The sequence below is a fragment of the Rhinolophus hipposideros genome (assembly GCF_964194185.1).
Source record: "Rhinolophus hipposideros genome assembly, chromosome: 1".
Taxonomy (NCBI): Eukaryota; Metazoa; Chordata; class Mammalia; order Chiroptera; family Rhinolophidae; genus Rhinolophus; species Rhinolophus hipposideros.
Window position 1 is genome coordinate 21,987,365 of NC_138047.1, and position 23,553 is coordinate 22,010,917.

Below are 23,553 nucleotides of genomic sequence, written 5' to 3' on the forward strand. Positions count from 1 at the left end.
CAGTTTGGTTTCTTCTGGTCACCCTCGCCTCATGTCCCTTTCTTTGTACTGAGCCCGGACGCAAAGTTCCCCGGGTCTGGGGTTGTGAACCGACACAGGGAACTGGCAGCTGAGTGTAGCCCAGAGCATCGGGGGAACTGGAATCTGGAGAAGTTTGGGACAGGCAGGGCTACGGCCTCGCCAGCATCCGGCAGTCCCGCGGAGGCTGGGTTAACACCTTTGCAATGGTCTCAGGTATGCGAACATGGTATTACCTTCCCAGGCCAGAGCAAGACAGATGGGTGGCCAGAGAATCAAAGCCCTTCAGCAGGCTGTAAGAATTAGGACAAGGATGGTCAGAGAGGGAAGGAGGGACACAAAGAAACGTTCTGGGGATGTCTGCCCTCTTGGGAAGAAGCAGACTGCCCGCTGTGGGCTGCTTCTCTTCATCAGTGTGCTTGTGGGATCTCCAGCTTTCGGACAGGACCAGAAGTCTATACCCAAGCGTCCACACCTCGTGATTTGAGCGTGGTCAACAGTTCTTGGTATGCCCATTGCTCCAGATCTCACCAGACTTCATTGTAATGGGATTGACAGGGAAACTCAGTTATTTCTGTGACATACAGCATTTTAAGATAATAACTGGAATTATGACTGATAATACCAGGACATACCAGATTTCTAGGAATTTCATAATTTCTAGAATACACTGATTAGAATTATTAACCCTTAGAATCCTTAATTCTTAGTGAGAACTAAAGAGTAAGCAATTGTGAACTGTTTGTGATACTAGCATTATGGATCGGCAGACTTATAATTACAGTTTGTAATTTCTAGAATATTCTTCCTCATAGTAAATTTTTCAGTGTGACATGAAACGTGTTGACTGATAGACCCAAATATCTTTAGTTCCTCTGTAAAAGGAAGCCAAAGTTGATAAAACTCTGTTCAGTAATTAGTGTCTTAGTCTTATCTGATTTGGAAATGATCTCGATATTCAACGACTGTCTGTCATTTAACTTATCTCACTATAATGTCAAGATTTCAAGTTACCAAAAAGTTTTTGGAAACTGTTTTTTAAGTAGACATCCCATAAGTAAAATTATTGTTGAAAAGTTCACTTAAATTTTTTTTTTAACTTTTATTTATTTTTAAGTGTGTTTTGCCAGGACCCATCAGCTCCGAGTCAAGTAGTTGTTTCAATCTAGTTGTGGAGGGCGCAGCTCACCGTGGCCCACGTGGGGATCAAACCAGCAACCTTATTATTAAGAGCATCACGCTCTAACCAAATAGCTAACCAGCCACCCATCGCTTAAACTTTTATTATGTACATCTATTTAGTTTACTTGTTCTGAACAATTTAGATGACCCGTGAAAATTTCATGAGACATTAAACAGCCGAACATCTTAAATTCTCTTTCTTGCTGACAAAAGATACTACCCTCCCAAGATCCAGGGTCACTCCCAAAGAAAGATAGCTGTCCCTGGGAGAGAAAGAGCAATAACCAGGGGGTCTGGATTTGGAGAGGAAAGGAGAGGAAGGGAGAGGAAGGGACAACATGAAATATTACCTGTGTCTAAATATTACTACCGACAGAGATCTGGGAGAGCCGACTCTGGTAAGAATTCTCATCCTTCGCCGGCTTCTGCCAGTTTTCCCAGGATCCTCTCTGCAGGCTCCAGAGTGAGTGGGGTTTAAAGGAGAGAGTGCAGCTCTGGTTACCTACCAGAATTTGGCAGGGTTTTCCACTGACTGAATTCTAGTTTCCCTTGGCTGTATAAGGGAATAACTGGTAGCAGGTCCAGGAGAATCCCTTGGAATCCCATCAGCCCCTGGGAGGGGTCCATATCGGGGTTCTCCTTCCAGGGAAGATTGGGGGGGCGGTCTGTAAGGCCACTAATTTGGCAGACCTTTGTTTACGGTCTTAACAGTTTCTTCAGAACGGAAAGGCAGTTCAGAGAGGATGAGACTGCGAGTACTCGGGTAAAGGACAATGAAAGAGAGAAGGAGGAGTCGTACACTCTTGTTTTAGCTGCTACTTATGTCTTTACTTTCTCATTACCCATTTGCAATGAATCTTTCAATGAAGCTGTTTTGGAATAGTGAAGACTTTTGGAGGTTTCTGCATGCCAATTAAAATAGGTATCCCATTTGGTCTGATTTGGAAGCCCTTGCTGTCAAGTGTGTGTCTCAAATGAATGCTCTTGTCTAATTGGAACATTCCCTATAATGGCTGCCAACCTATGTAAGGAGGTAAACTGAGGCAAGCTCAAATGAACAGAAATTGGGTTTATTTGGGAATAACCCTTCTGGAAATGCATGCTACAGCAAGATAGAGGTGAGTCCATTGAGAGTTTGGGGCAAGCTATGTTTATGGGTAAGGAATGCAAAGTGGGGGGAGCCTGGCCAGAGTCCCAGCAGTCAGTTCATTAGCTTGAGGATGGAAAGAGACTCTTGGAGGATGCTCACTTGTGAGGAGATACGTCTCAGTCTTCTGTTAATCAGGCATTTCCAGGAAGCTGGTCTCAGTTCTTAAGTTCTGTTCTCCTGGGGGCGCATGTGTGAGACTCTCCAATTTGTATCTTCCAGCTCCATTTTAGAATGAATTCCTTTCACGTTTCCCCTCTTGATCAAGATCTTTTGCAGAAAGCCTCACTGAGCAGACATGTTGTTTAGGCGTTGTTTTCCTTCTGCCTTTTGTTTGATTCTTGATCAAAGATGTTGTTAGATGGAGTGAGTATATGACCCTTGGGGCTGAGAAGGACCATCCTCGGGTCTAGTCCCATGGAGGAGGGAAATGGCAGGTGGCTTTCATTGGTTTTACTTGAAAAAGAAATGTCAACGACCAAAATGCACATTTGGATTAGGGAGCTGGAACAAGGAATCCAGACGTGGCATGAACAGACGTGGCAGTTGGGGATTGGCTGATATCTGCTGCTGCTTTGAGAAGAGCTGTAAAGTCCTATAACATCAGGTTAAGCTTCCTGGATGAGCCTGTTGACCAAGTCCGTTTTAATTTGGTTCTACATTTCTAGTTTTTGATCTAGTCCCTATTGGGGGTGCTGATGACTCAATATATTGCTAGGGGGTTCTTCTGCATGGACTTCATCCATTTTGTTTGTCTTCAAGCCACGATTGGACAGCTTCCTTCAGGGTGAGAGAAGCTTCTGGAGTTAGGAGCAACTAAAAGACTACATTTGAGCAACTTCTTATAATGGGTGAAAATGGAGGGTTAAGGCAGAGAGACTTTGTCAAGGGCACAGGTGTTAGATATCATTTCAAAACATTGGGCAAGCAGTCTTTTAGTTTTGTTATTTTCATAAAGACTGGATTGACAACAACTGAGGACTTTAAAAAAATCACAACCCAAAATCAAACGACAAAGAGCCCACGAGCCCAATCCTGTTGGTAACCGGCTGAATAAATCAAAATTCCAAGATGAGTCAGATTGGACTTGTAACCAATGGGCTTGTTCTAGGAGTTTATGTAACTGAACCTCGACTTTCCCGGAAGTGTTAGTACAAGTGGTGTTCCCTACAGATACCGTCTTGTTCAGCTAAGGGATAATCAAGGCCTGTGCTACTGCCAAGGTCACCTTGAGCTCGAGAGTCCAGCATTTTGTTGGCAGCTATGGCCTTAGTAGTAGAGTCAGTGTTGTTTCCAAGGGTTAAACAGGTTTCTGATCACAGCCTCATTTGTACTCGCTCTTAACCAGAGAAGTAGGGATCTGCCAAAGGAAGTGAATCCTGAATGCCTCCTGCTAAGTCCTGTCTAACTCGATGTGAATTCAGGGCAGTTGACTCCGTTTGGTGATGGACAGTTAGCAGCGTAGTACATAACCGGAGAGATGCTGCCTGATCATGAGCCAGCCTTTGAAGCATTCGTAGCCACGAGGAGCTTGATAAGGGCCACAGACAAAGGCAGATCCTTCCAGGCAAGAACCAGTTGTTCATGGATTCATTCGCATGGTTTGTTGTACCTGATGATTCAAACCAGGGGTAGTTAGCTAAGCTCGGAAGTAAATCTCCTAGCCTGAAATAGAAAGTTGTTCTAAATTTCCTGCAAAGGTGGCAGCTGCTGGTAAGATTTGTTCATGATAGGGGCAGCCAATTTAGATAATGACCAGAACACGGGGATACAAGCATGCTACGGTTTGCATTGGTATTTGTGTCTAACTGGACCAGTACAGTTACAATCAAAGAAAGAAAGGAAAAAAGGGCACTGGGAAGTCTGACTGCAACAATTTAACTCTGGAGCTGACATCAAAGGGAATTAAGGTACTATTTATGGTGGCCTTAGGGATAGAAGGCTGGTGACAGAAAGGTCCAGGCGTCTCCAACATCATGAGAGATAGAGTTTTAGATGGCAAATCCAGCAGCCTGAAAGGTCGCCTCCCTTGGCAATCACTGGGGAGATACGGACGAGGGCATAATAAGACAGACGAGGGCATAATAAGACAGACGAGGGCATAATGGACAGACGAGATCAAGGAGCAAGGGGAAACAGGTAAGTAGAAGAGTGTGCTTTTCATAGTAAAGTGGTGGAGATGCAGCTTTAAGTTCTACAGGCCTGGTCCGGCGTTTGGGATAGCTGTCTACAGCCCATGTGGTCTGTTTCTGGCTGCGGGGAGATCCTGAATCTGAGGTCATCAGTGGCTTTGCTGGTCCAGTCTGGTCCTGTGACTCCTTTCAGTGGGGACGGATGCAGCCAAGGTTGAACGAAGCCAGGGTCGGACGCCTTCAAGTTTAGCTGTGCAGGAACTGGCGAGCAGGACCAGGAAGATCCTTTCCAGCAAGGGAAGACGGAGCCCTTTAGTTGATGTGTTTTCCAGTCTGCGTATTCTCTAGGAAGTAGGTCATGAGGGGAGTCAGACGGCAGCTTATATTCTTGTTTAGCTTATATTCTTCTTTAACTTGTGAGAGATGTTTCTGGAAACAGAGAAGAGGTAACTAGCAATATTTTAATAGGTCCTATTGGGCCATTTGATGGTCAGAGTCTAGGGCATTCGGCAGATGCCTGGGTCTGCCAGTTACTATTTCGTAGGGAGTGAGCTTAAGTTCTTCAAAAGGTAAGGACTTTAGATTCTCTAGACCAGTCAACCTCGGTCCTCGGTCCAGGGAGGTTCTAAAGCCTCACAAAATTTTTCTAATTGGGTTTTAATGATGCCACATTAGTCGTGCGGATTGAGGCTGGTATGGGCAATACAGCCTCCGAGGCATAGGAAGGACTCTGCAGAGTTCTTGGATTGCCTGGCCGGCCAGTAAAATGAGTTCAGATGTCTCGAAGCAAAACAGTGGGGTCACCCCATGTAGGGATGGTGGTTTCAAGTAATTTCTTTACAAACAGGCAATTGCTGGTCAACAGGAGAAAGCTTCTCCCTAGTGAGAAACACACAGACCGTGACCAATACATATTTGTTCCCTTTGTCTTAACAATTATGTTTAGATTAATCGTGAAAATTTCTCAAGATATTAAACAGTGAACAACCAATCTTATCTTCCTAGCTGACAAATTTTATAACAGAGATAACATGAACTTATTTGACTAGTAAACCCAGGTAGAATAAAAGTTATATGTCTACAATATATTTAATGCTGATAACGCTGAAGACATACCTATTTTAATTAAAGCAACAAACTTAAACTAGCTTTTATTTACTAAAGATTTATCCTAGGTCACATGAATTTGAAAAGCACTGGGTTCAGTTTCTATATTTCTGAGAGTTTAAGAATACTTAGTTTGATAAGTGCTTATTTTTCTTTAAGCCATTTAAATAGAGCTCTTTTACAAATTAATTTTGACAATGACATCCCAAAGTAGAAAACATACATTTATAACATACATAAACATACAAACATGCAAAACAGAGATCTTAGTTTTCATTTTAAAATTTTAACCTTGAGACAGGTACGATAATGCACAACTCACTAGTTTACAAGAGAATAGTTGAATCCAAATCATGTTTCTGGCAGAAACTTGAGGATTCCATTTCTTTAGGTAAGCCTTAGGTCTCTCAGAGGCAAATCCACTGCACGAAAATTTTCTTGCGGTTGGCAGGTGACCTAGTGTCAAGCTAGCCCATTGCATGACCAGGTTATCCTAGCATGGGAGGCTTAGTGTTAGGTGGCATGCACTCCAAGAGCTTTTAACTGCTCATTCTGTGCCCATCAATTTTGCAGTCTTGGCTTCCGAGAGTCCCATTAACAATAGAACTATTATTCCTTTAGGTCATGTACATACTAACAGAAACTACCAGAAACCAAAGGTGAAACTGCGGACTGAACCAGGAGACCCCAGCAAATGGGGACTCTGGACCATATACGGGCTGGTGACTCGGTGGCTGACCCGCTAAGCCCTGGACTGCAGGCTAACCAAGGGCTCAGGACTCTGTTAGCGTCTCCTGTCAGTCTGGACTGACCCGTTAACCCCAGACTGACTGGAAAGCTCGGAACCCAGAGGAACTTACCCCTGGCCCTCGGAGATGGAGAGAAAGGGAACTCAAAGGGTTTCTAAGTACCAGCGCCTGTGTTTCTCCTTGTCCGTGCAGCCGAGAGACACCTCCTTTGGGTTCCATCACTGCCACGAAACTGTTAAAAAAAAAAAAAAATTAACTGAGTAACTCTTCAAGATATTTTGGGCTTCATTCATTTAAGTTGCAATCCAATTCCATGAGGAATTAAAAACGGCACTTGTCTTACAAATCTAGTCTTTCCAAGAACAGAAATGCAGCACTCAAAGCCCACCTAGCCTTTTTGCCAATCCCAAAACCTCCCCTAGCCATCTCAAAAGGCTTGCAGATGCTGTGAAAGATCTGCTTTTAGGAAACAAAAGTGCTTCTCGGAGGAACTTGCACTCTTTAGTGTTCTACCTGGCATTCTGCAGGAACTCTTAGGTAGGCCATCTCCTTGAAATGCAAACTTCAGGGAGGTAATTATTATCAGAAGGAAAAAAAGTAGAGGAAGGCTATTTGGAACTTAGGCAAATGAAAAATCTTAAGTGTCCTTTTCTTAAATATTAATAAAAAGTTTTTGCCATCTGAACAGGTAACCTTAATTTATTCCAACTTCCAGAAACACAATTTGGACCCACCTGTTCTTTTATAAACCAGTGAGTTGGGCATTATCGTACCTGTCTCTGGCAAAGGGCAAATGTGGAGCATGGCCTGCTAGTCCTTTCCACCGCCACTTCCTGCTCCTGGGAGCTGCCTTCCCGAGAGGAAACTGGTATCCTTGGACTGTGCCAGCCGCCTGGGCCGCCTGGGCCTATGCACGTTTTTGAACCAGTGACGGTGGCTGGAGGACTCTAATTGGCCCACCTGGGTCCCGTGGCCACCCTTGGCAAAGGTGGGGGGTGACTTCCTGGTGGAGAGCACCATGCGGCTCCACATGTAGTTACAGAGGGACTCCATCAGGGTATCACCCCCCCCCCATCGTCACCCCCAAAGAACAGCGTATGTCCACTGTGGGCTCCAACCACCTTTTGCCACGAAAAGTTTCTTAATCCGTCAGGCACGATGGCAAAAGTCAGTTTTTTCAGGGCCGAGAGGGAGACTGCAGTGGGTGTGTGATGGAGTCGGCCATTCACCACCTAAACACAGTAATATACAGCCAGGGCCAGGAATTAAGGGACTTTGTTACTCTGCTTCTGAAGCCACATCTACACAGCGTTAACCCTGGTATATTTCAGGGGTTCCATGCACAGGACTCAATAAAGCCCACAGTAGGCTCACGGATACCTTGGGATTTTCCAACTTTCATGGGTTTTTTTAAAAGCCAGATGAGAAACAGTTACAAAATCCAGAAGGCCTTCATCCAGTTGTTGCTGGAGCAGTCCACAGCTCAAACAGAAAAGGGGTGACTGACCACTTGCAATCACAAACTGGTTCATGAGGCTGTATTTAAGACGCTCGTCAACTTGCTTTTCTTTGAACCACACTGGATTAGGGTCTTTTCCTGTCACCCATCCCCAACTATAACCCTAGCACTAGGTGTGGAGATCAGAGGTGGGGAGAAAATCTTCTGCTGTTTATGGAAAGTCCTTATGCTGTTTCCACATAGAGCTTTCTACCCCCTAACTGGCAGATGCCCTGAGGAGGTCAAACTTGAAAATCCAGTGTTAACAAAACACAGACCCACTAACTCAGAGCCACAGACCAATGTCACTCACAGGAACGTTACTTCAAACATGGAAGGCTAAGGCCTCGAGGTTTCATCCCTTTAGGAATAAGCACACATGAGCAGCACGAAGGACATTCCACTACGAGTAAAAGCAAAACACACAAGAACGAGCACACAAGACATTCAGGCCCGTTTGCAGCTGTTCCTGAACAGAGCAACCAGGTTAGCTGTGCCCACGTCGGGCTGCGGCCGGCAGGGCTGGGGGAGAGGAACAGCCCCGATCCCATCTCAGGCCGCATAGAGCCAGCCCCTGGGCACCTACTGGGCAGATTCCATCCATTCCCAGTTCGCCGGGATGAACTTTGACCTTTCCCTTGCCCTGAAAGAACTAGTTCAGGATCACTAGGCAGGGGCTATTTTTCCTAAAAATGATATCCCTAGTGATGACTATTGGCTTCAACACACGTAGCTATGTGATAGCTTCTCGATGTGGAATAATTACTTCTACTCAACCTACATAGTGATGCCTACCTGAGAGGCCTTTTTCAAGTCTTATTCTCTATATACTTTCCTATGTACTTTCAATAAACGTTTTTTACAATCACAAAACATGTTATTTAAACAGTCAGCATTGATTCCACATTTTTCAAAACTCAAAAAGATCACCTCAGTGTCACTATAAGGCAAACCTGACATTTCACATGAGCTTCTAGGACAATAAAAACCTACCAGTGAAATCAGGTTACCCCGAGGGTCTCACAGAGGAAAACCCAACACAGCTGTTCTGTGGGAAAAAAATCCTGAGGAATCCAGCCCGAGGGGTTCCCGGCCTTGGCGGCCTGGGAGAACCAAGTGGGGGCTTGGGAAGCTCGGATGCTCAGGCCCACCCCAGACCAATTAAACCAGCATCTCTGGGGTGGGGCGCAGACATAAGTACTTCCGAGATTACCCACGTGCTTCCAGCACACAGCCAAGCTTGAGAGCCACTGCGTAAGGAAGTGTTAGCTCCATTTTCCTCCTTCACAGATGCTCAGGGCCCAGGTCCCCTTCACATGGAGGTTTTCCAGTCTACCAGAGCCTTCTATGTACTCAGGCTTCATCAGGCCTAGTTCCTGTGGATGGGAAGACTGCAGACCAGTATCAGGTCCTAGATAAGTAAGCATGACTGTGATTGCAGCCTGGTAAATGCCGTTCCCCACTAACCATCTCATCTCCTCGGGTTCTCGGCAGGAGCTACAGTGATAGCTGTTTCCTGGATTCCTCCCTCTATCCAGAACTAGCTGACATCCAGTGGTATGGGCAGGAAAAGGCCAAGCCCGGGACCCTTGTGTGAGCCAACCGGCCTCAATCTGACCGCCTCAGCGCCATTCTGAGATCACCTCACTGACTCTCATTTGCCTTACCCAGACGCACTGTCACCCTGCACCAGCTTCGGCCCTCAGCACTTTTCTTTTCCAGTCTCCGCATCCCCTCACCCTCCAAAACCTGACTGAGGAGACATTCTGGAAGGTTCCGGTCCCACTGTGTCCCCTGGCTCGCCTGCCTGGAGAGAGCCAGGCACCAATCCTCAATGGCACCTTGGTGGTGTCCCCCTGCCAAGCTAGCCCCCAGGCCAGGAACTGTCAGGGAAGCTGGCTGGCACCAAATTCCTGTGGACAAGTGGCATAGGTAGAGAAGCGGAAAGGAGACGTAAGTACAGGGTGATCCAGAAAGACTATTGAGCTGTGGCCAGCCTGCCACCTGGAGGCCAACCAAGCACTTGGAGAACACGCCGCCTGGTGGGAATGTTCAGTTGACACCTGAAATATTCCTTGGGGGAGTGGCTGTGGGGGAGAGGGGAATGAAAAAGGAGCTTAACTCATCAGACGCATCAGAGGATCACAATCAGTTCTATGGTGCCAAAGATTTAAAAAATTTAAAAATGAAAAAAAAAAATATCAGAGGGGCCAAGAGGAAGACATTCTTTCTGCAATGAAATCTCTTTTAAATTCTAAACTGCTACAACACACAAGTGAAAGTCAACCATTTGTAAATTGTTTCCCTCTTTATCCCTCTCCCTTAACATTCCACCTTCTCTCTCAGTGGAGAGCCGGAGAAACTAACCTGACGTGATGAGTCGGCGAGTCTTGGCTGGCCTGGCAGACGGAAGTCCATGAGTCTGGCCGTGAAGGAGAACAGACCCGTGGGCGTGGCAGAGGGTACTGTTAGCTCTGGTCTGTACAGAGGGTTCAGTCCAAGTCCAAGACACAAAGCAGCTTTCCTCCTGGGGTTTGTAGGAAATGTAAGGTGATGACTGCCAAAAGTGGTTCTCTCTCATTAAAACAACCAGTAAAAGTGTGTCCTATTTTTCTTTTTCTTTTTTTTTTTTTTTTTTGCACAAGGTGTTTCATTTTATTTTTTCTGGGAAACCAAGGGAAAAGCACACTGCGATCTATTCAAGTGTTTAACTGTTGTGGCTCATTTTATGTGTGTTAGCACTTGTGTGACAAAGAGCTCAAATCCAACTTTGGTGACCAATGTGTCACTTACTCAAAACACCCAACTGTGCCCTTAGGTAGAAAGATTTTACTCATGCGTCTACTAGGTAGAGCAGGGCTGAGACAGTATCAGCTCCCAGGGGGCCCGTATGCCTACATCATCAGCTACCCTGATCCACCACATTTGTGTGCAGGAACCAAAGGAAGAAAGAAGAGCAAAAAAGGGCATGGGAGCTGCACGTTTACATGTGTTTTGAGCTATGCTTAATACACAACTGGAAAGCCATCAATCTTCAAAGGCCTCAAACTACTTTTATAATAATAACAAGTGCAAACTCTTAGTTGGATCATTCCAAATGGCACAAACACGGTCTCCACAGACGTGGTATGCTGTGCTTATGGGCGCAAGTGGGGGGCGGGAGGGTATTTTTTTCTCACTTGTAATGACTTCCTATTGGAAAGGCATTTGATAGCCAGAGACAGGAGCCGGGGTGGGGGAAGTTTTATGGGAAAGCAGAACTGAAGTTAGCTTTAGTGTAAAAACAAAAACCTTTGTTCTTTATGTATGTGTGACCTAAGAGTAACAATAGACCACCAGACTAGGAGGGTAAGAATGAACATTAATGAGTAACTAACCTTGGTGGGCCGTGTGCTGCAGCTGGAAAAGCGCCATGGACTCAGCAGGCGGGGACCGGTCTGGGCGACTCGGGGCCTGGTCTCCCCAGCTCTGTGTGCGGCTGGGCTAGGGATACCAGCTTGCGGAAGGGATTAATACAGAACACTTTGGGGGAAAACCCTGCAGGATAAATAAAACTGGTTATAATGCTACTAAATGATTCTGGGGATTGGTTGGGGGCAGGAGGTATTTTGTTGCCCTTATTTTGATGGTCAGAGCTACAAACAGCAGGGTTTTTTCCTTCCTTCCCTCTTCGGAAACCTCATACATTGGGCCGTTTTTCTTTCTCTTAAAAGAAGATACATGGATAATCCAACTGAATTATGTGCTACAGGAAAAGTCAAAAGGGAACTAGAGAAGGTGACAAGGTTACACAACATGTCCAGTAGTTTGAGATCAAGTCTGAAGTCAGTCAGAGGAAGCTTTTCGCCCAGTTCAAGGAGTGAGAGATGAAAACTCTTTCTAAACACTTGGGTTCTGGATTCGGGGGACAGAAAGGAATAGAGTGAGGGGGGAATTACAGTTCAGACAGACATCATGATAGTCTGGTAGTAAAGACGGAGATTAAGTAAAACAGGTTTTACTGTTTAGCTGCACTCAGTTACTACAAAGTGTACATAAAGTATTAGTCCTTTGAGACTGACATGATTAATGAACGATCAGTGTGGTGGGAAATGGTATAGTTGTTGTATACAAGCACTTGCAGGCTCTGTATAGAGCCCTATTTCTTTAAGACAAAGCAAGATGAACCACGAAGCCCCTAGTCTGATATAAAGCCCCTACTGGATTCTGTGGAAACGTGTTAAGAAATTGCCTGTTAAGCCAGAAGACTGGTGAAAACACCTCCATCAGACTTTGTTATGAGACAGGTGGATTGATTTTATTTTATTATGTGGAGGTGAGTGTCGGAACTGTTAAAATCCTAATTTGTTTTCATTCAGTATTAGTTTAGTTCTAAATATAGCAAACCCCATCCAGGTGCTATCAGATGACCAGTTACTGCTTAGTTAACTAGGTGTAAAGTTTTTCATACACATTAATGTCGATAGTTTATTACAAGTTGTGTAAAATGGACTCTAGTTTAATAATGGGGGAAAAAGGATTCGGTTGCTCCTGAAACTGTAGAGCATGTAAAATGATTTTACTGGATTCTGTTCAACTGTAATCAATGAAAAAGATGTATGTTGTAGACAAAGTTGCAGAATTAAAAAGAAATCTGCTTTTAATTTATTCTTTTTGTATTAAGAATTTGTATAGTACCTTTACATTTTGCAAAACAGTGTTGTCAACACTTATTAAAGCATTTTCAAAATGAAAAGATCTCAGTTGCCTCCTGGAGATTTTGTTTCTAAGTGATAAATGCTTCAGCATGCTCTGGAAATCTGTAATTTTGGTGTCTGTGTCCTCACTGGGCTCTTTTGTAACAGTCTACAGACACGATTCTTACCGGCTTGCTAGATAATGTAGACGAGCTTGGTTCACGGAGCAAAGGCGAACTCCTCTTATTCTAGTTTCCTTTTTTTACTTACACAGATAACATATTCTTAATTGTGTATTCCTCCTACTCCAAGAAAGGATTTGAGATTAGCGGTCAGTCTTTGTCTGGATGCTATTTCAATATCTGTATCACTGCTCATTACAAACAGTCCCCATGGGCAGCGTATACCAGGCATGGACACTGTTCCCACAGAACAGTCCCCGATGGAAGACACTGGGGGGATCTGGGTTTGGGGGTCACCTTAGTATGTCTCCGTGTGGCCCCTGGTTCTGGGAAGGATGCAGAAGGCCAATCAGGGAGACAGGCAGGATACTCAGGCTCTTTACCACCACTGTCTACCTCTGTGTTCACACCGCAGCTCAAACTGTCACCACTGTCCACATCCTGCCACCCAAGCAATGGCCTACTGGGCCTGTAGGTACAAAATGTGCTACATTTATAGACAAAATGGTAACCAGCTGATTTTAGTAGAGACTTTGTTGCAAGTGAATCCCTGACCCCCTAACCTTACCCAACACTATCTCTTCACTAGCAGGAAGCTAGAAGTCCGGTGGCCAAGACGTCCCTGGATGGAAAAGCCCTTGCTGAAGTATTTGCCACTGGAGTGGCCTACCCCCTGCCAAAAATGAGAACAATCCACTGAGAATGCAAAGCATGTCTGGAAGTGAGCCCATTACGAGAGCATGTTATACTTCCTGAGCCTCTCCCTGGAAAAGCGACCAGGGGCTCTGTATCTCAACATAGTCTACACTAATTTCAAACAGGGATCTTCTAAAAGCTTTTTTACATCTAAATATGTCATAGCTCAGGAAATCTAGTATCTCATTAAGCTCTGTCATCACATGAAAGCAACTGGCACACAGGAAGGTGGGACTTCTCCATTTCTTTCCCACTCCTTCCTACCTTTCACACACACACACAGACACACACACACACACTCACTCTCCCCACCTCTCTCCTTACCTCTCGTCTCCGCCCCCCCAACCACCCCACTCACACAATACCAACAAGACAATTCCAAACGGTTATTAGTTTGGTTATTAGAAAACACAAAATATTAGAGAACAAAATAAACATGCAGTGGCAATAGAAAGCATTAGAAATAGCCAAGCCATTCCTTCCTTTCTCCCAAAATGCCAGTTCAAAGCCGCTCACACATAAAATTCTCTCTAAAAAGAGGGATGTAAGAAAACCACGGAAAAGGACTAGCCTGCAGGCGGTGGGCCGCTGCTGAAGTCCTTCATTGCATGTTCTGTGCTGGAAAAGCTTCCACTCTCCTGGATTAGACCAACAGGCACGCAACCACCGTGTAAGGGGAAATCAGGTCTCCTACAGTAGACAGAAGAGATTAAAATGGGTCCCACTGCTAAGACATCAACAAATGTATAAACAGGATCTCTCCCTGCTCTTTCAAGGAGGTGACTGGTCAAAGAGATGGCAGAGAGAAGGCGAAAGGAGCTGCAGAGGTGTAACCTCTGCCTTGTACAAAGCCCTGCCCCCAGCATAGTGTCTATTCAGGCAAGAGCTGAAGGGCCTGGATTGCAGCTCAGGAGTATAAACAGCAGATGAATTGATACGCCTCATACATTTATAATTGCATTATGATTCTTTTTTATCAGAAATCCTTTCTCTCTTCATAAATATTTATCCACCAATACTAGGAGTGTCTGTTTATTTTTCATTCATTTATCCATTTTCTGTGAAACTCACTCCACTCATGCTTTCATTCCCCCCATTCTACCAAAACCCTCGTCAAGGTCAAGAATGACTCTCCGCAATGCCAAACCCAGTGATTAATTGTTACTTACGAGCAACACTGGACACAGTCGATCCCTCCTGCTTCCTTCATTGTAATAGTTGCTTCACTGGGATCCCAGGTTTTCCTCCTATGTGCAGTAGAGGGCTATTCCTCCCAATCCCCTTGGTAGTTTTTCTTCATCTCATCTCTTGGTTTTAAAGGTCGTCTCTATGCCGATGGCATCTGCACTTACCCTGCATCCTGGCCCTCTTCCCTGAAACGTGTGCATTCTGCTGCCTACTCAGCCCCTCCACGTGGATGGCTAACATGCCAACATGTCCAGAACTGAATTTCTGACCTTCCCTTCCAAACCTGCTCCCTTATGGTGCTCCTCAGCTCAGTTACAGGCAACTCCAGCCTCCCAGAGCTCCGGCCAACAATCCTGGACTCATCTCTGATTGTCTACGTTCCCTCACACCTCACGTCTGCAGTAAAACAGGTGGATGTAAATTCCCTGCTCAAGAGATTTATATTATATTTGGGGGTGGAGGAAAGGAGAAAAAAAGTAAATTATATAAGATAGTAGAAAGTGGTAAGAAAGCAGGGAGGGGTGGAAGATTTAGACAAGGAGGAACACCTTTTTTCTCCAAGTCAGGTAAGAAAAGCTGCTGGCAGGTGTGGAGGTGGAAAGAGACCGTAAGTTTACTCCATATTCAACCTAGTGCGAGGAAAGGTAAGTGAAGCCAACCTCCCAGAGAGAGATTCCAGAGGGAGCAGGGTAGGGTCAGGATGGAGCGTGGTCACAAGGGTTAGAATATAGACTAGCCCGTCAGATGGGAGGTGGGGTTGGGGGCAGGGTGAAAAGATGAAGGAATTAAGAAGTACAAATTGGCAGTTACAAAACTGTCATGGGGATGTAAAGTAACGCATAGGAAAGATAGTCAATGATATGGTAATAACTATGTATAGTGCCAGGTGGGTACTAGACTGGTCAGGGGGATCACTTCTTAAATTACATGTCTAACCACTATGTTGTGTACCTGAAATTAATATAAAATAATGTTCAACTCTAATTGAAAAATTAAAAACGAGGGGGAAGGTGAAGTGGAATAAGAGGTTCAAATTTCCAGGTATAAAACAAGTCATGGGGCTATAACATAGAGCATAGGGAATATAGTTAATATCGTGCTAGCGTGGTACAGTGTCACATGGTTGCTGGACCTGTCATGGTGATCCCTTCGTTAGGTATATAAATGGTGAACAACTATGGTGTGCACCTGAAGCTAATATAATATTGTATGTTAGCTATTCTTAATAAATATCTTTTAAAAATAAAGTACTCAATAGCCACAGAGAGCTATTGGTGCAGCACAGATGTAAAGCATTTTTATTACGATAGAAAATTCTGTTGGACAGTGTGGTTTGGAATGTTTAGAGCTATAAAAGTTGGAATAAAAAAGAAAACAACAGATTGTCAGAAACTATTAGACTTTGGTCGATTGATTTTTAAGTATACATATCAATGTAATTTGACAAATATGTTACCAACACAAAAATCAATATATAGTTGTCCCTCGGTATCTGCAGAGAATTGGTTCCAGGACCCCCCCACAGATACCACAATCTGCACATGCTCTAGCCCCTTACGTAAAATGGCGCAGTATTTGCTCATAACCTATGCAATCCTTCCGTATACTTTAAATCATCTCTAGATTACTTACAACACCTAATACAGTATAAATGCTATGTAAACAGTTGTCATATTATATTGTTTAGGAAATAATTGTTTTTTTAATTGAGCTGTTAATTTTTATGTTATTCAGTTGTAGGAGTTACTTACATGTTTTGAAAGTATTTCTCCCAGTTTATGGCTTGCCTTTTCAGTTTCTCAACTGTAGCTTTAAACAAAGTGAAGATTTTAATTACAATTAATTTTATCAAGTTTTTCCTCCTATAATTCATGCTTTTAAGTGTCTTCTCTAAAAAATCTTCAATTAATCAAAAGTGGTAAAGGTATTTTTTCCTATATTTTCCTCTAGAAGTTCTATAATTTTAGCTCCTTTGTTCATGTATGCAATATATTCTGAGTTAATGTTTGTATATGGTGTGGGATGAAGATCAAGAATAATTTTTCCCGAGGCAGATGGGTGGCTCAGTTGGTGAGAGCGTGAGCTCTGGGCAACAGGGCTGCCGGTTCAATTCCCACACGGGCCAGAGCTGTGCCCTCCGCAACTAGAATGAAGAGCCACCAGCTGAGCTGCCACTGAGCTCCCGGATGGCTCAGTTGATTGGAGGACGTGCTCTCAACCACAAGGTTGCCGGTTTGACTCCCACAAGAGATGGTGGGTTGTGTCCCCTGCAACTAACAATGACAACTGGACCTGGAGCTGAGCTGCGCCCTCCACAACTAAGACTGAAAGGACAACAATTTGACGTGGATGGAGCTGATGAGTCCTGTGAAAAACACACTGTTCCCCAATGAAAAATGTCCTGGGAATGCACACTGTTCCCCAATAAAGTCCTGTTCCCCTTCGCAATAACAAAAATCTTAAAAATAAAAAAAGAAAAGTTTCCATAGATATGAATTGTTTCAGGAATACTGAAAACGTTTTCTTCCCCAATCAATTATCTTAGCAAATATTTCAGACATCAATCAGCCATGTAGTTGTGAACTGACTTCCTTGTCTGATGCACTCAACTATATAATATATCAATAAATATCTGTATTTACTGTAATACCACATTGTTTTGCTTACTGTGACTTTACAGTAGGTTTTAAAATCTAGTGGTAGAACTCCAACCTCTTTGCAAAATTGTTTAACTTTTTAGGTCCCTTACACGTCCATAAAATTTTAGAGTTAACTTGTCAGTTTTACAACGACATCAACAAAACGAGCATGTTAAAGAAGTTGTGTTGGATTTATAGACCCACTTGGGGAGAAGTGCCAAGTTAACAGTACTGAATCTTTCACTCAAAGAAGATGGCTACCAATATATGTATTAGGTATTGTTACGTTTATTTCAGTAATAAATTATAGTTTTCAGTGCACAACTTTTGTTAAATCAGATCCCTAATTATCATCTCATTATCATGGAACTGTGCGAAGCAAGGATATGCTTCCTAAACAGTTTATTCCCAGCATGAGTCTCAGTGAAGATGACACCCATGCCAAATGAGACTGTCTGTGTATCATGCTTTTATGTTATTGTAAAGGGCATTTTTAATTTCCAAATTTTTGTTGCTACTATATAAAAAATTCCATTTTCTTATACTGACCTTACATCCTGCAACCAGGGGAAACTGACTCACTAGTTGAGTGCTTTTCTTGTATAGTTCTTGGAATTTTCTGCATACATATTTTCTGCAGAAGTAAAAAATAATTTTATTTCTGGAAGAAGAAAAAAAGAATATAGAATAGCCCAAGAGGAAAGGAAAATGGAGAATGTCCTCCAGGCATCACTTCGGGCCCAGATGTCCCTGGCCACCTGTGGCTGAGAATCCCTCCTGGCATTTACTAGCCAGGGCATGGGAGGAGACTGAGGGCATGACCCAGGCTTAGGTTTCGTGTTGTGGGTGGCAGAAGGATAACAGGGTAAGAGAGGAGCCGGTCCTGGTGAGAGTGACTGAAATGATGACAATGGGGGAGAAAAAGGAAGCCAAGAAGGTGCTGATAAAGCAGAAAACAGAGGAATGAACAGGATGCCCGGAAGAGGCTGAGGAACAGCAGAGTGGGAATAAAGGAGTGAGGGGACAAGGTTAGGACTCCATGACCAGACAGTAGGTAAATACTTGATTGCCCACAATCCCCATCGGGGTGATTCAATCTCATTAGCAGAACATAGAAAAGTTCGTTATACTGAGTGGGCTAGTGGAGCACCCATCTGAGCATGGGGTTTTCGGGAAAAGGACCCAGGTCTCGTTCCCTTTGTGCAGGGGCTACAAATCTGGGTGCCTGTTCCATCAGGGGACCAAAACTGCACTGATTATTTTAAGAGATGATTTGATACAAAACGTTCGTTCACCAGATGGTGAAGAGGTGACAGAGCAAAAAGGGGACACTGAGATGTCACAGAGATAAGCACAGGAAGCAGCTACTGCTTTTAGGGATGGGAAACAAAGACGGGATCATTAGAACATAGAAGCTTGAAGAAGGCGCCCCGTGGAGCTGAAAGTCAGACCAGACGAGTGGACACAGCTCGGCTGACCCCAGTACCTCAGGACCTTGGCAGGAGAGCGGGTTCAAACTTCTGAACAGGGGGCGCTGGCTAACGGTGCTGTGATTTTTCTGGCACGAAAAAGCCGTTGCTACAAGTGTGGAAAACCAGCAAACCGGAACCTACTCCTCCTTCAGGAATGACTTGTCACCGCTGGGCTAGTGATCTGTGGCTGCGCCATCGCTGTTAGGGACAGGAAGCAAATGGGGAGGTGCGAATCTCTCCTTCCCTCCTCCAGGTTCCAGTCTCACGTGCCCACTGGCAGTGGAACCTAACAAAAGGCCAGCCGGCCAAGGAGAAATGTGGCCTGCCGTCTCGTCACCAAGCAGAGTACGGAAGGCACGTGAGAGCTGAAAGAGAACAGTCACAAGCAGCACCTACTGACCAGCAGTCTGGACTTTCCCCTCTCTGAGTTATGGCTAGTCAACTCACTAGTCCCGAGTCCCAACTCCCCAAGTCCCGAGGCAAAGGACGAACTAAACAGATCAAAAAGCAGATCTCTAAAATCTACTGCTATCGACAGAAAAAGCAGAGAACCCTATGATTTCACTGATATGTGGTATATAAACCAAAAACAACAAGAGAACAAGGCAAACAAATGAGAAACAAAAACTCATAGAAACAGACAACAGTTTAGTGGTTACCAGAGGGTAAGGGGGGTGGAGGGAGGGAGATGAGGGTAAGGGGGATCAAACATATGGTGATGGAAGGGAGAACTGACTCTGGGTGGTGAACACACAATGGGATTTATAGATGATGTAATACAGAATTGTACACCTGAAACCTATGTAATTTCACTAACAATTGTCACCCCAATAAATTTTTTTTAAAAAAGAAGGAAGCAAGAAATGCTGAATAGATCAACATCAATAGCTTCACTTCTATCTCAAAGGTTATTCCAAGGACTACATCTGTCTTGTTACATTTTATACCACCACCTAATACAGAGATTAGCACAGATATTTGGAAATACCTGGAGACAAATTTGGTCACCATGATTGGAGTGTATTACTGTAACCTAGTAGTCAGAGACCGGGAATGCTGCCATATGAGCTACCATGTACAGGACAGCCCCCAACAACAAAGAATTATCTGGTATAAGATAGCAATAGTGCTGAGACTAAGAAACTGTGGTTTATTACATTTTTTATCTTTTAAACTCTGAAATGACTACTTAACTCTTCTGTGAAAATAATAATAAAAGTAACAAATAAAACTTTTTAAAAAATGTACTGCTATCACAGAGAGGGCAAGTCAATTTCCAAATTTTAGACTTAAAAACAGTGTGTATAATGGACAGAAAACACCTTTTTGGCCCGTGTCCGAGTACTGTGAGTCACTGTCTTAGAGGGGTTGAAGTAATCACAAGTCAAAGTGGATCAAGACCCTTTTCCCAAAATGAGGAAATCAATCATGTATTTTTCTCAAACATATTTTAGATGCATACAGATATTCAGAAGACAGTTCGTTCCTTTCAAAGCCATTTCTTACTCTAACGGAAATTTGAAAATAACACGAGAGGAACAAGAGCTCGATGCTTCTGTCCAATGAATTGGGTGACGAGAACCGCGATGACAGGAGAGCAGCACTCCTTTGGGGCTGTGCCCTAATACCTGGCTATCCCTGAAGTGCCTTTAACGCTCGTTGGACCAGTGGCTTCTCCACAGGTGCAATGACCTGTGCCAATATCCACAGAACAAATTCGCGTGAATGCTGTTATGCTTATTTATATCTTAGAAGGATGTACTATGACACACTTGTCACGAGCCTCAATGATTTTGAAAGCCAAGAAATCTGAGTAATGTATATGCTTTGCTTAGGGACTAAATTCAGCAGAATATATGAACACACTGCGGAACCTTGCCTCGTGTTATTCTCAGAACGTGAGGCCCAGAGGAAAGCAGCTATGATCGTTACTTTTATGTGACAACTTAATTGGGACATGGGGTGCCCAGATGTCTGGTTCAACATTACTCTGGGTATGTCTTGTGAGGGCATTTCTGGATGGCATTAACAATTGAATCAGTGGACTGGGCAAAGCAGACTGCTCTCCCCAATGTGGGTGGGCCTCATTCAATCTACTGAGGGCCTGAATAGAACAAAAGGCGGGAAGGGAGAATTGGCACTCTCTGCCTGAGCCCGGACGTGGGTCTTCTCCTGCCCTCAGACCGGGACTGTTGGCTCTCCTAGGTCTCAAGCCTTTGGATTCAGACTGTTTTTATACCATTGACTCTCCTGGGTCTCCAGCTTGCAGACAGCCGTTCAGGGGATTTCTCAGCCTCCATAATCACAGCAGCCAATTCCTTAAAATGAGACATATATATTTTTCAATGTCCTACTGGTTGTTTCTGTGGAGTACCCTCACTAATAAAAGCAGTTCAGGTCTGTGCAATGATTCCATGATGCCATCAAAAAACTGCCGCTGGCTCTTTCTGCTGTAGGTCCAAGTGGCTGCTGTCGAAATGGGCAAGTTTATGACAGCTGGGAAGGTGTGCTGGTCCTGGCCAGACGTTACTGCCACAAAGCAGTCATCATGAAGAACGCTGACGATGGCACCTCAGCTCTCCCCGACAGCCATGCTCTCTGGTGCCTGGAATTGACAGCTAGCCCTGAAAAGTGACAGCTGCCATGGACAAGAAGAACATTGCTCAGAGGGCAAAGCTCAAGTATTTTGTGTAAGTTTATAACTACAATCACCTCGTGCCCACAAGATACTCTGTGAATATCCCTTTGGATAAAACTGTAGTCAACAAAGATGTCTTCAGAGACCCTGCTCTGAAATGCAAGGCCCGACTAGCAAGAACAAATTATTCTTCCAGAAGCTGCGGTTTTACATCTTTCTTTTGTTTCAGTCATTAAAAGTAAAAATAACACAATAAAAACCACACGCCTCTGCCATCTTTAGCATGTGTCTCTCATCAACAAGACTGAAGGATGGCTGCAAAGCATCTAAGTATCATGACCACCTTCCAGGAAAGAATAAAGGAAAGTCAAAATATGACTGTCCACTAAGTCTGTCACTTCTCTTTGAAAAGCAATGGCTTTCCTGGAAGTCCCACCCAAAAAACTTCTATCCAAGTTATTGGCAGAACCATTATCATATGACCAACCCAAACCTCAAAGGGTCCTAGGAGAACAAGTAGTTTTAACTGTGCACAGTGCCACTCTGAACAAATTAGGGTTCTGTTAGCAAAGAGAAAAATAAAACAGGGTAAGCAACGAGCACAGATATGGCATATACACTTGCACGCCAAAAGAAGATAAAAATACCAAGTCATGCATACTAATCTAGTAAACAAAAACATGATTTCCTCTTCTCTGAAATCCTATACTCAGGCATGCCTCTATAATGATATCATTAAACAAGAGAAAAAAATATGTTAAGATTGACATGGTTAGATTTTTATAAAATCTATCTGGCAAAGATAACTGACAAAGGCTATGACAATATCTGAACTAATTATGAGATTATTTCCTCTTTCCATAAAAAGCAACCTAGCACAAAGGCAAGCCACAGTGTGGGAGGAGTATTTGTAATACATTATCTAATGAATTCATAGCCAGAATATACAAAGAACTATAAACCAGTAAGAAAAAGGCAGGCAATTCAACAGAAAAAGATGGACAAAAATAAAATCTTGAACAGGAACTTCACAAAAAATAATATGCCAAATGGCAATGAAGTATATAAAAAAGGTACTCAACTTTGTCTTCAAGAAATGCACATGAAAGCCACAAATGTGATACCATGTTAACCCTCCTGAAAGGCTAAAGTGAAAATGACAGAGCATATATCGAGTGTGGCCAGGATATGGAGAAGCTGGAACTCTCAAATCCTGCTTGTGGGAGTGGAAACTGGTATACATAAGCCCCTTGGAAAACTCTCTGACAGTGTCTTCTACAGCTGAAAAAATGCATATGCTGTGCCCCTGAAATTTCACGACCTGGTACATACCCTACAGAAATTTATGTTCACAAAAAATGTATATCATGTTCATACATAAACTGGAAACAATGCAAATGTTCATCTACAGAATGGATAATAGGTGGGAAACAGTAGTGAATGAACCACAACTACACACAAGGATGAATATCAGAACCAAAAATGGAGACAAAGAAATGAAAGATAAAAGAAGTCAAGCTTACTCTTTGACTCCATTTATAAATGGGCAAATTGAAAACTAGGCAAACTAAGCCATGCTGGGAATGACTCCCAATGGGTCTAGGGGTTTCTTTTGGGGGATGAAATGTTCTCAACTTTGTGCTGACTCGGGTGCTAATTACTTTGGGAGACATTTACTTTGAAAAATGTATCATGATGTGGTTTTGTACACTTTTGATGTGTACACTTTTCTCTATAGATGTTTTATTTCAATAAAAAATTTACATGAAAATAAATGTAATCTAGCCCTCCCCAAATCTTGGGCAATAATCTTCAGTGGGCTGAACAAACCCTCAGGAGATACTTGATACATAACACTGGATTCCTTATATCTCTCTGTGCCTTAACCCCATCTCATACTTTAGATGACCTCCCATTTATTTTACAATACCTTGTTTAATCTTGCTTTACACAATTTACAACCGGCCTAAGGTAAATCACCTATCGTCACTGACAATTTTTTTACAAATGGTTTATATGCTGCTTGTCTTGGTTCTTCCTCTCTCCCTCTATGGAGTCTCCTCATGTGAAACCTAAGAATTTCTGCATCAAAAGTATTGAGCATTTGAAGTACTCAAGGTTTTATAATCTGCTGAATTTCACACTAACCTTGAGAGCTACGTGTTAACTCTATATCTCTGTATAAAAGAAATTATAGAGTCCTTTTGCCCTGAATTCATCTACCAGGTC

General features: G+C 43.5%; 1 protein-coding gene and 1 long non-coding RNA gene across 8 annotated transcripts in view; one reads left to right on the forward strand and one right to left on the reverse strand.

The window, feature by feature from the left end:
- The window catches only part of FRMD4A (FERM domain containing 4A), a 566,526-nt gene extending 556,086 nt beyond the window's left edge, over positions 1–10,440 (forward strand). For 5 of the 7 annotated variants that reach the window (XM_081046121.1, XM_081046122.1, XM_081046120.1 and 2 more), the window contains one exon: positions 9,328–10,440. In XM_081046121.1, the coding sequence (XP_080902247.1) occupies positions 9,328–9,430 (103 nt within the window). In that variant the 3' untranslated portion in view covers positions 9,431–10,440. The remainder of the gene's footprint in view (positions 1–9,327) is intronic. The other 2 variants (XM_081046123.1, XM_081046119.1) reach the window with 1 other exon arrangement.
- LOC308496639 lies at positions 2,251–11,503 on the reverse strand. The gene is made up of 4 exons (XR_013993208.1): positions 11,211–11,503; positions 10,201–10,360; positions 6,447–6,567; positions 2,251–4,908 (listed from the first exon to the last, which is right to left on the reverse strand). It is a non-coding gene; the product is annotated as an uncharacterized lncRNA (long non-coding RNA).
- Between the last annotated feature and the right edge of the window lie 12,050 nt (positions 11,504–23,553).